Source organism: Cololabis saira, chromosome 11 (genome assembly GCF_033807715.1).
Source record: "Cololabis saira isolate AMF1-May2022 chromosome 11, fColSai1.1, whole genome shotgun sequence".
In the NCBI taxonomy this organism is placed as follows: domain Eukaryota; kingdom Metazoa; phylum Chordata; class Actinopteri; order Beloniformes; family Belonidae; genus Cololabis; species Cololabis saira.
Window position 1 is genome coordinate 736,883 of NC_084597.1, and position 14,122 is coordinate 751,004.

General features: G+C 36.5%; 2 protein-coding genes across 4 annotated transcripts in view; both read right to left on the reverse strand.

Moving 5' to 3' along the window:
* Positions 1–346: 346 nt before the first annotated feature.
* Positions 347–6,169, reverse strand: LOC133454491 (purine-rich element-binding protein gamma-like). Its single transcript, XM_061733215.1, is given in 7 exon segments — positions 347–657; positions 1,409–1,557; positions 2,079–2,124; positions 2,126–2,218; positions 3,943–4,197; positions 4,257–4,469; positions 5,819–6,169. Coding segments are annotated over 7 exon segments (1,269 nt in total). The 5' UTR covers positions 6,086–6,169; the 3' UTR covers positions 347–411.
* Positions 6,170–12,007: 5,838 nt separating this feature from the next.
* The window catches only part of LOC133454492 (protein zer-1 homolog), a 66,908-nt gene continuing 64,793 nt past the window's right edge, over positions 12,008–14,122 (reverse strand). For all 3 annotated transcript variants that reach the window (XM_061733218.1, XM_061733216.1, XM_061733217.1), the window contains 2 exons: positions 13,346–13,448; positions 12,008–12,332 (listed from right to left, as the gene is read on the reverse strand). In XM_061733218.1, the coding sequence (XP_061589202.1) occupies positions 12,245–12,332; positions 13,346–13,448 (191 nt within the window). In that variant the 3' untranslated portion in view covers positions 12,008–12,244. The remainder of the gene's footprint in view (positions 12,333–13,345; positions 13,449–14,122) is intronic.

The window sequence follows — 14,122 nt, forward strand, 5'->3', positions numbered from 1 at the left end:
TAATGAGAAGATAAATCTTGTTCCACTGGCAGATTTTTATACTTATTTCAAGTGAAAACTTACTTGAAACAGGTGGAAATTGTCAATTAAGTTATTTTTCTGGTAATGACTTTTTTTGACTAAAAATGAGACATTTTAACTAGAAATAAGACCAATATTCTCGTTCAGATTGTGAGTTTTTGCAGTGTACTAGGTCGTCGGCGTATAAAGGCATATAAGGGTCGCGCGGCGAAGCTACACGTGTAACGTGACGCCGCCGGCGCGGTGACGCTACACGCGTAACTTGACGCCGCAGGCGCGGTGACGCTACACGTGTAACGTGACGCCGCAGGCGCGGTGACGCTACACGTGTAACGTGACGCCGCAGGCGCGGTGACGCTACACGTGTAACTTGACGCTGCAGGCGCGTCCTCACGTTTCACGTGTAACGTGACGCCGCAGGCGCCGGCGCGGTGACACCACACGTGAAACGGCGGCGACGCGGCTCAGTCCTCGGGCTCCGCCGCTGTCCCGCCGCGCCTCCGTCCTCTTGTCCTGGTGGACGCTGAAGATCCGCCGCATCTCGTCCTCGTACCGGAGGAAGTTCTCGCCGAAACGGGCCCAGGCCTTCAGCGGAACCGTGATGGTGTTCCGGTACGGCTGCCGCACCTCGCTCACCTGCAGGGAGAGAAGGAAAACAGTGGAAATGTCAGGAAAAAAGTCGAAATTTTGAGGAAAAAGTCGAAATTTTGTAAAAAAAAGTCAACATTTTGAGAAAAAAGTCAAAATTTTGAGAAAAAAAAAGTCGAAATGTCGCGAAAAAAGTCGAAATGTTGAGAAAAAAGTCAAAATGTCGAAATGAATGTTGAAGTACAATTTCGAAAAAAACAAGTTGAAATTTTGAGGAAAAAGTTGAAATTTTGAGAAAAAAGTTGAAATTTTGAGGAAAAAGTTGAAATTTTGAGAAAAAAGTTGAAATTTTGAGAAAAAAGTTGAAATTTTGAGGAAAAAGTTGAAATTTTGAGAAAAAGTCAAAATTGTGTGAAAAAAGTCGAAATGTCGATAAAAAAAGTTAAAATGTCAAAATTAATGTTGAAGTACAATTTCGAAAAAACAAGTCAAAATTTTGAGAAAAAAAGTCGAAATATTGAGGAAAAAGTCGAAATTTTGTAAAAAAAAAAAAGCCAAAATTTTGAGAAAAAAGTCCAAGTTTTGAGAAAAAAAAGTCGAAATGTCGCGAAAAAAGTCGAAATGTCGAAATTAATGTTGAAGTACAATTTCGAAAAAACAAGTTGAACTTTTGAGAAAAAGTTCAAATTTTGAGAAAAAAGTTCAAATTTTGAGGAAAAAGTTGAAATTTTGTCAAAAAAGTCGAAATGTCGAGAAATAAAGTTGAAATGTGGAGATTAAAAAGTGTAAATTGACGGACCTTCAGGAAGACGCCGTAGCGGTTGGAACCGACGTCCAGGTAAAACCTCTTGTTGTCGACGCGGAACGACGCAGCGTCCGGCAGCTCCGGGCCGTCGTCGTGGTTACGGGGGCCACGGAGCCCGGGCCGGCCCCCCCGGCCCGGCGAGTCTAGGGACGGACATTTGTGTCTTAATTATTCAATCAAAAAATATATTTTCAATTAAAAAAAAATTCACTTCAATGAAAGAAAAAAAGTGTTTGGCTTATTTCTAGTTAAAATGTCTCATTTTTTGTCAAAAAATCTCACATAAAACAAGAGTCGTCACTGGAAAACGGACTGGAAACGTCACTTCAAGTAGATTTTCACTTAAAATAAGTAGAAAAATCTGCCAGTGGAACAAGATTTTTTTGCTCGTAATAAGAAGATAAATCTTGTTCCACTGGCAGATTGTTCTACTTATTTCAAGTGAAAATTTGGCTTACCTTCAGGAAGAGTCGAAAAACGTCGAAATGTCGAGAAAAAAAGTTGAAATGTATTTTGCATTGCATTTTTTTGAGTCTCAAATATTTTTTTGCATTCAAACACTTTTTTTCTTTGATTGAAATAATTTTTTTGATTGAAGTGAGTCTTAACTTCTTAACAATCTAACAATCTTTTTTTGGATTGAATAATTAAGACAAAAATCCACCTCCGTACGAGTCGGCATCCTCGTTGCCGAAGTCGTCGATCAGCTGCGGACAGCGCGTCACGGAACTCGATCAGTCCCTGCGCCGGGGAGAACGATGGTCTGCTCGATGCCGGCCCGTAGTAGCCCATCGTCCCGTGGCCCTTTTTTATTTGGTACAAAAAAAAACAATTCAAGAGAAGATGAGAACTTACTTATCTGGGGAGGAGTCAGGACTCTGGCAGCCCTGACCCCTCCCCCACCTCTGTTGACATCCAACTCAAATTCTAGGTGACATGAAAACCTGTTCCCCCTGGTGGCTAAATTGAGCCATGGAAGTCATGTCTCAAACAGGAGGGAGGAAGGGTATAGTACACAAAATATAAGTATTCAAATACCTACTTTAAAAATTTTTGTAGTAGCAGGCCTAGTGGAAGGAACTAATGGCAATGTAGAAAGCTAAGGCTCAGCTAAAGCTAAGCCGAAGAGATCCACTCTCAATGTGGATGAGCAAATTGTTTGCTGGGAAAATGTTCAAAGTTCTTGTGAGCTTCTGTTTTTCCTCTCTCTCTCCTAAGCAGGAACTGCTGAAACTGGGTGACCAGATCCTGATTCGAGTGGTGAAAGGTCATCACCCCGTTGGTACGGCCCTTTTGCTGTCAAGATCAGGACACCGACAGCAGTAAAGATTGCTGAACGATCTACTGCGTTCACCAGTTGCAGTGAAAGCTAGTGGGAAATGTTCCAGCCCTGAGTAGGCTGGAAGCCGGACGGTATAAAAACCCTTGTCCGCTGAAGAACTCATCTGATGCCTACTCACCAGCCACGGGCCTGAAGATGAAGACTAGCCAAACTGACTGACTACAACAAGCTGGAGTCCGAGAGATGGAAGAGACTTTTTCACTACTGAGTCATGCTGACATAATGACTGAAATTATGATTCCGATTATTACTGTCCTTGTACTGTTCTGTGTTTTCATTACCTGTATCATTCTGTGTCTACGTGCAAAGGTCCATTGCAGATTTCCTTAGCCCAGTATTCTGAGGTTTATTTACCGACAACTCCAACAAACTCTAATTGATGAGAAGGGAATTTTTATGATGACACTGGAGTGTTTTATTCTGGTTACTGTGAAGTTTCATAAGAACAACAGGAGGGAAATGTGAGATTAATCAAAACTTTTTGAACTATTTTCTGTCCTTATGAACCGTCACATGCTTTTGAAATACTCTGGGGGTTAAACTGAAGGTTGGCCTGCTGACTTCCTGGTCAATGAACCATTGTCAGTTGGACCATCTGTTCAAGACCCCCATGAAGTTCCTGTTTTTAGTCAGGAAGGCATTTGACCTCAGTGACCTTTGTCCTTCTAAAACTTACCACTTGCATACCAAGATTAGTTCCTCTTTAACTGAAATGTCACATCTGTGTCTTTGTAACCCCAACGTCTGTTCATTGTCCATTATCTATACACTGACAGTCCGTATATGGTCATTTCCTGTGTCCCATTCTCAATAAAAGCGTCTTGCAGAAAGAGCATCTTGGGAGAAGAGCTGAGGAGTTCTCGAATGAGGGCCACGTTGCCCTGCAGCTCCTTTGCTGCTCTCCCCCCTTCTGCAGAAGTGCGCTAAAACTATTCCAAGTCAGTCTCTGTGTCTTTCCTGGTTATTAATTTATGTTATGTTGATTAGGGACTCAACAGTGGGCCGTGAGGTGCACCGTTGGGCGCGCGTGGGGTGCGCGTCAGGCATGGTGTGGGGTGCGCGCCGTGGGGTGTGCACCGTTGGGTGCACCGTGGGGTGTGCATCAGGCAAGGTGTGGGGTGCGCGACGCGGCGCAACCTACGGCGCAGATGCGTGGATTTAACGCAGAACCATAAATCACGTTCACCTTGCTGATGGTTTGGCGGATCCGCAGGAACCGGCCCCTCCGGTTCTCCTTCAGGTCCAGGAAGTACTTCCTGTTGTCCTTCTCGATCAGCTCGCTCTTCAGGACGCGGTGGGCGGCGGCGTGTTCGTCCGTGGAGCCGGCCGAGCCGGCGGGGGAGAGCGGCCCGCGCGGCGGCGGCTCCGTGGCGGCTACGGGGGCCCTGGTGCCCGGCCCCCGCGCCGGCCCCGGGGCCGCCGGGGGAGAGCGGGGCGGCGGCTCCGTGGCGGCCCCGGGAGCCCCGGTGCCCGGGGCCGCCGGGGCCCCCCGTTATCGGCCGGCTCGCCCCTCAGCCCGATCCGGGCGTAGTAGTCTATGAACCCGCCCAGGCAGCCGCGCAGCGCCGGCGCCGTCGCCATGGACAACGTCAGCTTGCTCTTGCGGACGTTGTCGCCGCGGCCGCGGCCGATCCAAACCTCGGCCACCTTCAGGAACCGCCCGCGGCCGCTCTGCTTCACGTCCAGGTAGAAGCGCTTCTTCTGGACGTCCACCTGGGGGGGTTAGGGGAAATACATAATAATAACATATAAGATATATAATTAAAAAAAATGTATTAATCAATTTAAAAAGGAAAAAAAGAAGAGAAAAAAGGGGGAAGAAAGGGAAAAAAGAAGAAAAAAAGGAAGAAAAGGAGGAAAAAAGGAAAAAAAAGAAGAAAAACAAATAAAAATAATAAAATATATAATAAAAAAAATGAATTGAAAAAAAGAAGAAAAAAAGAAATAAATAAGTAAAAAAAAGAAAAAAGAAGAAAAAAAGGAAAAAAAGAGAAAAAAAAGAGAAAAAAAAAGGATGGGGCTTAAAACCAAGGCATTTGGAGTTATAAAGGGAAAAGCAGGTTTTCGTGTACGTGGCAGGATGAGGCTCGACTCCAGAGGTTGGTAAAACAGGACTTTATTCCGAGACAACGAAATCCAACTGACAAAAGAACTGACAGTTGACAACAGAAACCGAACACGCGTTGCTAAGCAACCATAAAACACTTGTGACCACGCCCCCTTCCCTACAGTCCTGATGGGTGCCAGGTGCATAATTGTGTCCGCCACAAGTTTCTGTATGCTGTATCTCAAGAACTGTATTGGATACAGACATGTACCTGGTACCAAAATGTCCACAATACCCAACTTTATATTCAACTTTAATATATTTATGGGGCTTAAAACCAAGGCATTTCGAGTTATAAAGGGAAAAGCACGTTTTCGTGTATACAAGTTTGTATATGCTGTATCTCAAGAACTGTAATGGATACAGACATGTACTTGGTACCAAAATATCCACAATACTTAACTTTATATTCAACTTTAATATATTTATGTGGCTTAAAACCAAGGCATTTCGAGTTATAAAGGAAAAGGCACGTTTTCGGGTTTCTATATGCTGTATCTCAAGAACTGTATTGGATACAGACATGTACTTGATACCAAAATGTCCACAATACCCAACTTTATATTCAACTTTAATATATTTATGGGGCTTAAAACCAAGGCATTTCGAGTTATAAAGGGAAAAGCACGTTTTCGTGTATACAAGTTTGTATATGCTGTATCTCAAGAACTGTAATGGATACAGACATGTACTTGGTACCAAAATATCCACAATACTCAACTTTATATTCAACTTTAATATATTTATGGGGCTTAAAACCAAGGCATTTCGAGTTATAAAGGAAAAGGCACGTTTTCGGGTTTCTATGTGTTGTATCTCAAGAACTGTATTGGATACAGACATGTACTTGGTACCAAAATGTCCACAATACACAACTTTATATTCAATTTTAATATATTTATGGGGCTTAAAACCAAGGCATTTCGAGTTATAAAGGAAAATGTGCCGCACTGACCCTTTTGGAGGCCAGCTCCTGGATGTCGCTGCCCGGCTGCTGATGCTGCGGATGCGGCGTCGCGCCGGCGCCGGCCCCGGCCCCGCCATGGAGGAACTGGTGCTGCGGATGCGGCGTCGCGCCGGCGCCGGCCCCGCCGGCCCCGCCATGGAGGAACTGGTGCTGATGCTGCGGCTGCGCGTAAACCGGCCTCGGCATCGGCGCCATCATCTTCATCTTCCCCCGGTTTCCTCTGTCCACCCTGCAACATCCATCCGCCATCATCATCCTCTCTTCCTCCTTTCTTTTATTTTCCACGCCGTTTATTTCCAAGCCGTCCGTCCTCCATCATCATCCTGGAGCCGCAGTTTCAGCCTCCTGGAAAAAAGAATTAATAAATTAAAAAAAGGAGAAAAAAGAGAAAAAAAGAAAAAAATGAAAAAAGGAAAAAAAGAGAAAAAAGGAAAAAAAGAAGAAAAAAAATATATAATGTATAATAATAAAAAATAAATACATTTAAAAAAGGAAAAAAGGAGAAAAAACGGAAAAAAAGAGAAAAAAAGAAGGAAAAAAATATATATAATATGTATAATAAAAGAAATAAGGAAAAAAATAATAAAATAAATAAATAGAAAAAAGAAGAAAAATAAAATATATAATATATAATAAAAAATAAGTAAAAAAGCATAAGATGAATAAATAAAAAAGGAAAAAAGAAGAAAAATAAAAAAGAAATAAAATATATAATAAAAAATAAGTAGAAAAGAATAAAAAGAATAAAGAAAAAAGGGAAAAAAGAAGAAAAATAAAAAAATAGAATATATAGTAAAAATAAGTAAAACAGAATAAAAAGAATAAATACAAAAAGGAAAAAAAGAAGAAAAAATACAAAATAGAAAATATATAATATATAATAAAACAAATAGGTAAGAAAAGAATAAAATGAATAAATAAAAAAGAAGAGGAAAAAATAAAAGAGAAAAAAAGGAAAAAAGAAGAAAAAAAATATAATATATAATAAAAAATAAAAAAGGAAAAAGAAGAGAAATAAAGGAAAAAAGGAAGAAAAATATGAAAAAAAATATAAATGTATATAAATATAAATAAATAAAAACAATATATAAATAATATACAGTTTCAGCTTCCCCTGGAGCTGCAGTTTCAGCCTCCTGGAGCCGCAGTTTCAGCCTCCTGGAGCCGCAGTTTCAGCCTCCTGGAGCCGCAGTTTCAGCCTCCTGGAGCCGCAGTTTCAGCCTCCAGCTCCCACCGCCATCATTATCACCATCATCATCCTCATCCTCAGCATCCCGGACCTGAACCGGGAGAATGAACCCAATGAACCCGCTCACCCCCTCTCCCTCCCTCCGTTTCTCTCCCTCCATCCTTTTCCTCCATCCCTCCCTCCTTTCCCGTCCCGAAAAGCCCTCACTTAAAGAGACACGACGTCAGTGAAGAGAGAAGGAGCTGCAGCCGCAGCATCTGCTGCTGCAAAAACTACAAATCTTTTTTAGTTTTTCCCTTTTTTTCCTCGTGTTTTCCATATTTTTTCCAATTTTTTCCCTTTTTTCTCCTTTTCCCCCTTTTTTCTCCTTTTTCATCTTATTTCCTTTTTTAAATCTTTTTTTCCTCTATTTTTCTTTTTTTCCTCTTTTTTTCTATTTTTTCCCTCTTTTTCCATTTTTCTCTGTATTTTCCATCTTATTTCCTTTTTTAATCTTTTTTCCTCTTATTTTTCCATCTTTTTTTCCCTTTTTTCCCTCGTTTTTTCCATATTTTTTCCTCTTTTTTCCTTTTTTCCCTCTTTTTTTTCATCTCATTTCCTTTTTTATTAATCTTTTTTCCTCTTTTTTATATTTTTTCCTCTTTTTTTTCTCTTCTTTTCCTCTTTTTTCCATATTTATTTTCCTTTTTTCTCTTTTTTCCTCCTTTTTCTCTTTTTTTCTGGTTTTTTCCTCTTTATTCTTCTGTTTTCCTCTTTTTTTCATCTATTTTCCTTTTTTAATCTTTTTTTCCTTTTTTCTTTTCTTCCTCTTTTTTTCTCTTGTTTTCCTCGTTTTTCTATTTTTTTATCTTTTATTCTCTTTTTTCCCTCAGTCCTCAGTTAATCCTGATTTATTCTGCGTTAAATCGACGGCGTAGGTTACGCGGCGACACGCTCCGTAAGAATGTATGGTTCTGCGTGGGCGTAACGCCGAACCATAAATCAGGCTTTACGCGGATGCGACCATATATATATATATATATATATATATATATATATATATATATATATATATATATATATATATATACGTAGACGCCGCCATATTGGATGTTCAAGACTGTAAACTTATTTTCATAAAGCATCTTTCTACAAAGAAAGTCCACTTATTGTGTGTGTGTGTGTGGGCGTGTGAGTGTATGCACATGTGTATGAGTGTGAGTGAGGGTGTGTGTATGCGTGGGGGGTGGGGTCGTATGGGATGTTTTAAATTGTACTTTTGATTGTTATTTTATCTCTGTATGTAAAGCACCATGTGTTGCACTTACACTGCATGAGTTGGTGCTATATAAATAAATAAAGTTTAAGTTTAAGAAATGTACGTTTTACGTCTCATTTATTCATTGACACACGCACTAATATACTTGGGAAACAGTTAGGCACCAAATATAATATATTTAATTTTCTCAGACGGCAAAAATAAGAACTTTAATGATCCCACAGTAGTTCATGTTATATCAGCTATAGAGAACAAGGTAGTGCCGAAAAACAATATATATCCCCCTCACAAAAATAAGAAACATAGAGAAACACATTTTCTCATCAATAAAACATATTTTAAAATTTTCACATAACAAAATAACATATTTAAACCATTTTTCAGACAATAAAATAAATTTAAAAAATCTGAAAAATGGTTCAAATATGTTATTTTACTTGAAAATATTTAATTACGTTTATGTAAATTACTGTTTATTATTTATTATATTATTATTTATGTTAATTTATTACTATGTTTTACTCCCTAAACCACTTCCTTTACTGGATTCCAGGTACCAGTGATTGGGGGGGGGGGGGGGGGGTGAAGGAGGTGGACTAAATATATGCTATATTAAAATAAATAAATAAATATATATACACAAAATAATATATATATATATATATATATATATATATATATATATATATATATATATATATATATATATTTATTAATAAAATAAATATATGATATATTAAAAATATATTATATATTTTATATATTAAAAATGCAAATGCAAAAAGAGCAAACAACACACATACAAGACTTTATTTTACTTTACCACTCGGAATTTATTGCTATTCAGATTTTACAACAATCTCATAGAAACTATTGAGATCAAGAAAAAGTGGAATTTCCACACGTTTGGATCCAACGCTCGTCACTCCAACCTGGATTCATCTGCTGCAAAAACTCTACATTTTAACAAGAAGATTTGACTTATTTCTAGTTTTTTTGGACTAAAAATGAGACATTTTAACTAGAAATAAGACAAATATTCTTGTTAACATTGTGAGTTTTTGCAGTGTATCCATGGTAACAAAAGAAACAAACAATCACAGACTGGAAAAAAAAAAAACCTCATGAAATTAGCAGAAGAAAATCTGCAGTTTTCCACTTTTTTTTAATTATTTTTTATTTTATATTCAGTTACACCTTCATAAATAATAAACAACAGTCTTTTTTGCTAGAGTTAAGTTTTTCTCGTCATCTCCTGGTAGGAATTTCTCCTCGGGAAGTTTTTAAACACTGACAAAAACTCTAAACTTACCAGGAATATTTGTCTTATTTCTAGTTAAAATGTCTCATTTTTAGTCAAAAAATCTTATTACACTTAAAACAAGAGTCATTTTTTGAGAAGAAAGTCGAAATTTTGTGAAAAAAGTCGAAATGTCGAGAAAAAAAGTGGAATTCCTTTTTTTTTAAAATCTTTTTTTCCCTTTTCTTTCTTCTTTTTCACTAGAAATAAGACGAATGTTCTTGTTCAGATTTTGAGTTTTTGCAGTGCAAGCAAAATAATCTTGTCCCACTGGCAGATTTTTCTACTTATTTCAAGTGAAAATGTACTTGAAACTGGTGAAAATTGTCAAATAAGTTATTTTTCTGGTAATGACTCTTGTTTTAAGTGTAATGAGACTTTTTGACTAAAAATGAGACATTTTAACTAGAAATAAGACAAATATTCCTGGTCAGATTGTGAGTTTTTACAGTGTATTTGTGTATATAGTTTCTCAGCCAAACTTTAAATTTAAATACAGAGTAAAAGCCATGAGTGTTTACAATCATATTATAAAACACACACACAATAAGAGGATGAGAATATTTACAAAATATAAACAGAATCTGATGCGTCTCTGCGTCTCTGCTCCCATTGGCTGACGTTCCCTAGTGGGCGTGGTCACAGTTCCAGAAGCTCCGCCCCCGTCACCGTTTACACTGTAAAAAATCTAAATCTTAACAAGAATATTTGTCTTATTTCTAGTTAAAATGTTTCATTTTTAGTCAAAAAACCTTTTTTCTCGACATTCTTTACTTTTTTCACAAAACTTTGACTTTTTTTCTACTTATTTCAAGTGAAAATTTACTTGAAACAGGTGAAAATTGTCAAATAAGTTATTTTTCTGGTAATGACTTGTTTTAAGTGTCATGAGATTTTTTTCTCGACATTTCGACTTTTTCACAAAATTTTGACTTTTTTTCTCGACATTTTGACTTTTCACAAAATTTTGACTTTTTTCTACTTATTTCAAGTGAAAATGTACTTGAAACAGGTGGAAATTGTCTAATAAGTTATTTTCATTATTTTGTTTTAAGTGTAATGAGATTTCTTTACTAAAAATGAGACATTTTAACTAGAAATAAGACAAATATTCCTGGTCAGATTTGGAGTTTTTACAGTGTAAACGTCATCTTTCACTTGTTTGTTCAATGTTACTCATCTGACTTTACTGAGCAGAAACTTTATGACAAACACACACAGACACACACATAGTAATAATCACCCAACAGAAGAAAAGGTAAAGCTGCACTGCAAAAACTCACAATCTTACCAGGAATATTTGTCTTATTTCTAGTTAAAATGTCTCATTTTTAGTCAAAAAATCTCATTACACTTAAAACAAGACTCGTCACTGGAAAAAACAACAATTTTCACCTGTTTCAAGTAGATTTTCACTTGAAATAAGTAGAAAAATCTGCCAGTGTCGAAATGTCGAGAAAAAAAGTCAAAATTTTGTGAAAAAAGTCGAAATGTCGAGAAAAAAAGTCAAAATTTTGAGAAAAAAAAGTCGAAATGTCGAGAAAAAAAGTCAAAATTTTGAGAAAAAAAATCTCATTACACTTAAAACAAGAGTCATTACCAGAAAATAACTTAATTGACAATTTTCACCTGTTTCAAGTAAATTTTCACTTGAAATAAGTAGAAAAATCTGCCAGTGGAACCAGATTTATCTTCTCATTACAAGCAAAAAAATCTTGTTCCACTGGCAGATTTTTCTACTTATTTTAAATTAAAATATACTTGAAACAGGTGAAAATTGTTGTTTTTTTTACTAAAAACGAGACATTTTAACTAGAAATAATAATATTCTTGTTAAGATTTGGAGTTTTTGCAGTGCACCCTTACAATAAAACCTTAACTCCTACGTGTCACACATTAAGGTTTTTTGTCTGAACTGCAGTGACGAGAGTCGGAGACGTCGTTCTGTTCTACAAAAGAAGAAGAAGAAGAAGAGGAGGAGGAGGAAGAGTAAATGCACACGATCGACCCTTTAGTGCAGCAGTTTAACTCATTCTTTCAAGACGATACTTCACTTTCGTAAAGAAGCAGAACATTTGGCACAGATACCACTCAAAATTCCAAGATGGCGGCCCCTAAAATCTAAGATGTCCGCCCAAAAACGTGCTTTTTCCTTTATAACTCGAAATGCCTTGGTTTTAAGCCCCATAAATATATAAAAGTTGAATATAAAGTTGGGTATTGTGGACGTTTTGGTACCAAGTACATGTCTGTATCCAATACAGTTCTTGAGATACAGCATATAGAAACTTGTACCGGAAAAGTGAGAATTTTGTAAGATTGATTGTAGTTACAAGAACGGTATTTGATACAGACATGTACTTGGTACCAAAATGTCCACAATACCCAACTTTATATTCAACTTTAATGTATTTATGGGGCTTAAAACCAAGGCATTTCGAGTTATAAAGGAAAAAGCACGTTTTCGGGCGGACATCTTAGATTTTAGGGGCCGCCATCTTGGAATTTTTTGGCGCCTTTTTCCTAAACCTTGGAGAGAATCTGTGCCAAATGTTCTGCTTCTTTACCAAAGTGAAGCATCGTTTCTCTAATCTGCTGAACTACTGGTGGTGATTTTAGCAGGATGTTGGTTTATAAGTGGAGACGACGGTTGCCGTGGAAACGTCGTCATCCTCTCTGGCCGTAGTTTCCCTCCTGGCCGTTGTTCGTCTCCATCGGGTCGTCCTTGAACGTCTCACACTGCTCCATTACCTTCCTGCAAAAATTACAGGAATTTATTTAAATGAGTGGAATGAGTGTATACTTTTTTTTATTATTATATTTTTAAAATGTTTTTTTTTTGTATTTTTATTTATTAAAAAAATAAATAGATATGAGCCTGAAAGAAAGAAAGAAAGAAAGAAAGAAAGAAAGAAAGAAAGAAAGAAAGAAAGAAAGAAAGAAAGAAAGAAAGAAAGAAAGAAAGAAAGAAAGAAAGAAAGAAAGAAAGAAAGAAAGAAAGAAAGAAAGAAAGAAAGAAAGAAAGAAAGAATCTCACCTGGCCATGGTCTTGGTCTCGGCGTTATTTTATTTTATTTTATTTTATTTTATTTACCTGGCCATGGTCTTGGTCTCGGCGTTATTTTATTTTATTTTATTTTATTTTATTTTATTTTATTTTATTTACCTGGCCATGGTCTTGGTCTCGGCGTTATTTTATTTTATTTTATTTTATTTTATTTTATTTACCTGGCCATGGTCTTGGTCTCGGCGTTATTGTATTGTATTGTATTGTATTGTATTGTATTTTATTTTATTTTATTTTATTTTATTTTATTTTATTTTATTTTATTTTATTTTATTTTATTTTATTTTATTTTATTTTATTTTATTTTATTTTATTTTATTTTATTTTATTTTATTTTATTTTATTGTATTGTATTGTATTGTATTGTATTGTATTGTATTTTATTTTATTTTATTTTATTTTATTTTATTTTATTTTATTTAATTTACCTGGCCATGGTCTTGGTCTCGGCGTTATTTTATTTTATTTTATTTTATTTTATTTTATTTTATTTTATTTACCTGGCCATGGTCTTGGTCTCAGCGTTATTTTATTTTATTTTATTTTATTGTATTTTATTTTATTTACCTGGCCATGGTCTTGGTCTCAGCGTTATTTTATTTTATTTTATTTTATTGTATTTTATTTTATTTACCTGGCCATGGTCTTGGTCTCAGCGTTATTTTATTTTATTTTATTTTATTTTATTTTATTTTATTTACCTGGCCATGGTCTTGGTCTCGGCGTGGGAACTCTCCAGCTCCAGAACTTTCTCCAGCAGATTAATTCCTCCTTCCTTGATCAGCAGGGGACAATATTTACTGGCTGGAAAAACAAAAACAGAAACAGAGAGATAAATGTACAAATGTATAAATGTAAATGATAAATGTACAAATGTATAAATGTAAATGATAAATGTACAAATGTATAAATGTAAATGATAAATGTACAAATGTACAAATGTAAAAGATAAATGTACAAATGTATAAATGTAAATGATAAACTAGATCAGCGATCAGCGGCTCGTTAGCGCCGCCCTGGTGGAGGATGGAGATTTTAAAAATATTGACCTTTTTTTCCTTTTTTCTCTTTTTTCTTTCCTTTTTAATCACAACATTTAGACATTTTTCCCTTCCTTCCTTCCTTCCTTCCTTCCTTCCTTCCTTCCTTCCTTCCTTCCTTCCTTCCTTCCTTCCTTCCTTCCTTCCTTTCTTTCTTTCTCCTTCTTTCATCCATTCATCCATTCATACTCACGGTAAACGGACACCAGGTTGTAAAGATTCATCCATTCATACTCACGGTAAACGGACACCAGGTTGTAGAGATTCATCCATTCATACTCACGGTAAACGGACACCAGGTTGTAAAGATTCATCCATTCATACTCACGGTAAACGGACACCAGGTTGTAAAGATTCATCCATTCATCCATTCATACTCACGGTAAACGGACACCAGGTTGTAAAGATTCATCCATTCATCCATTCATACTCACGGTA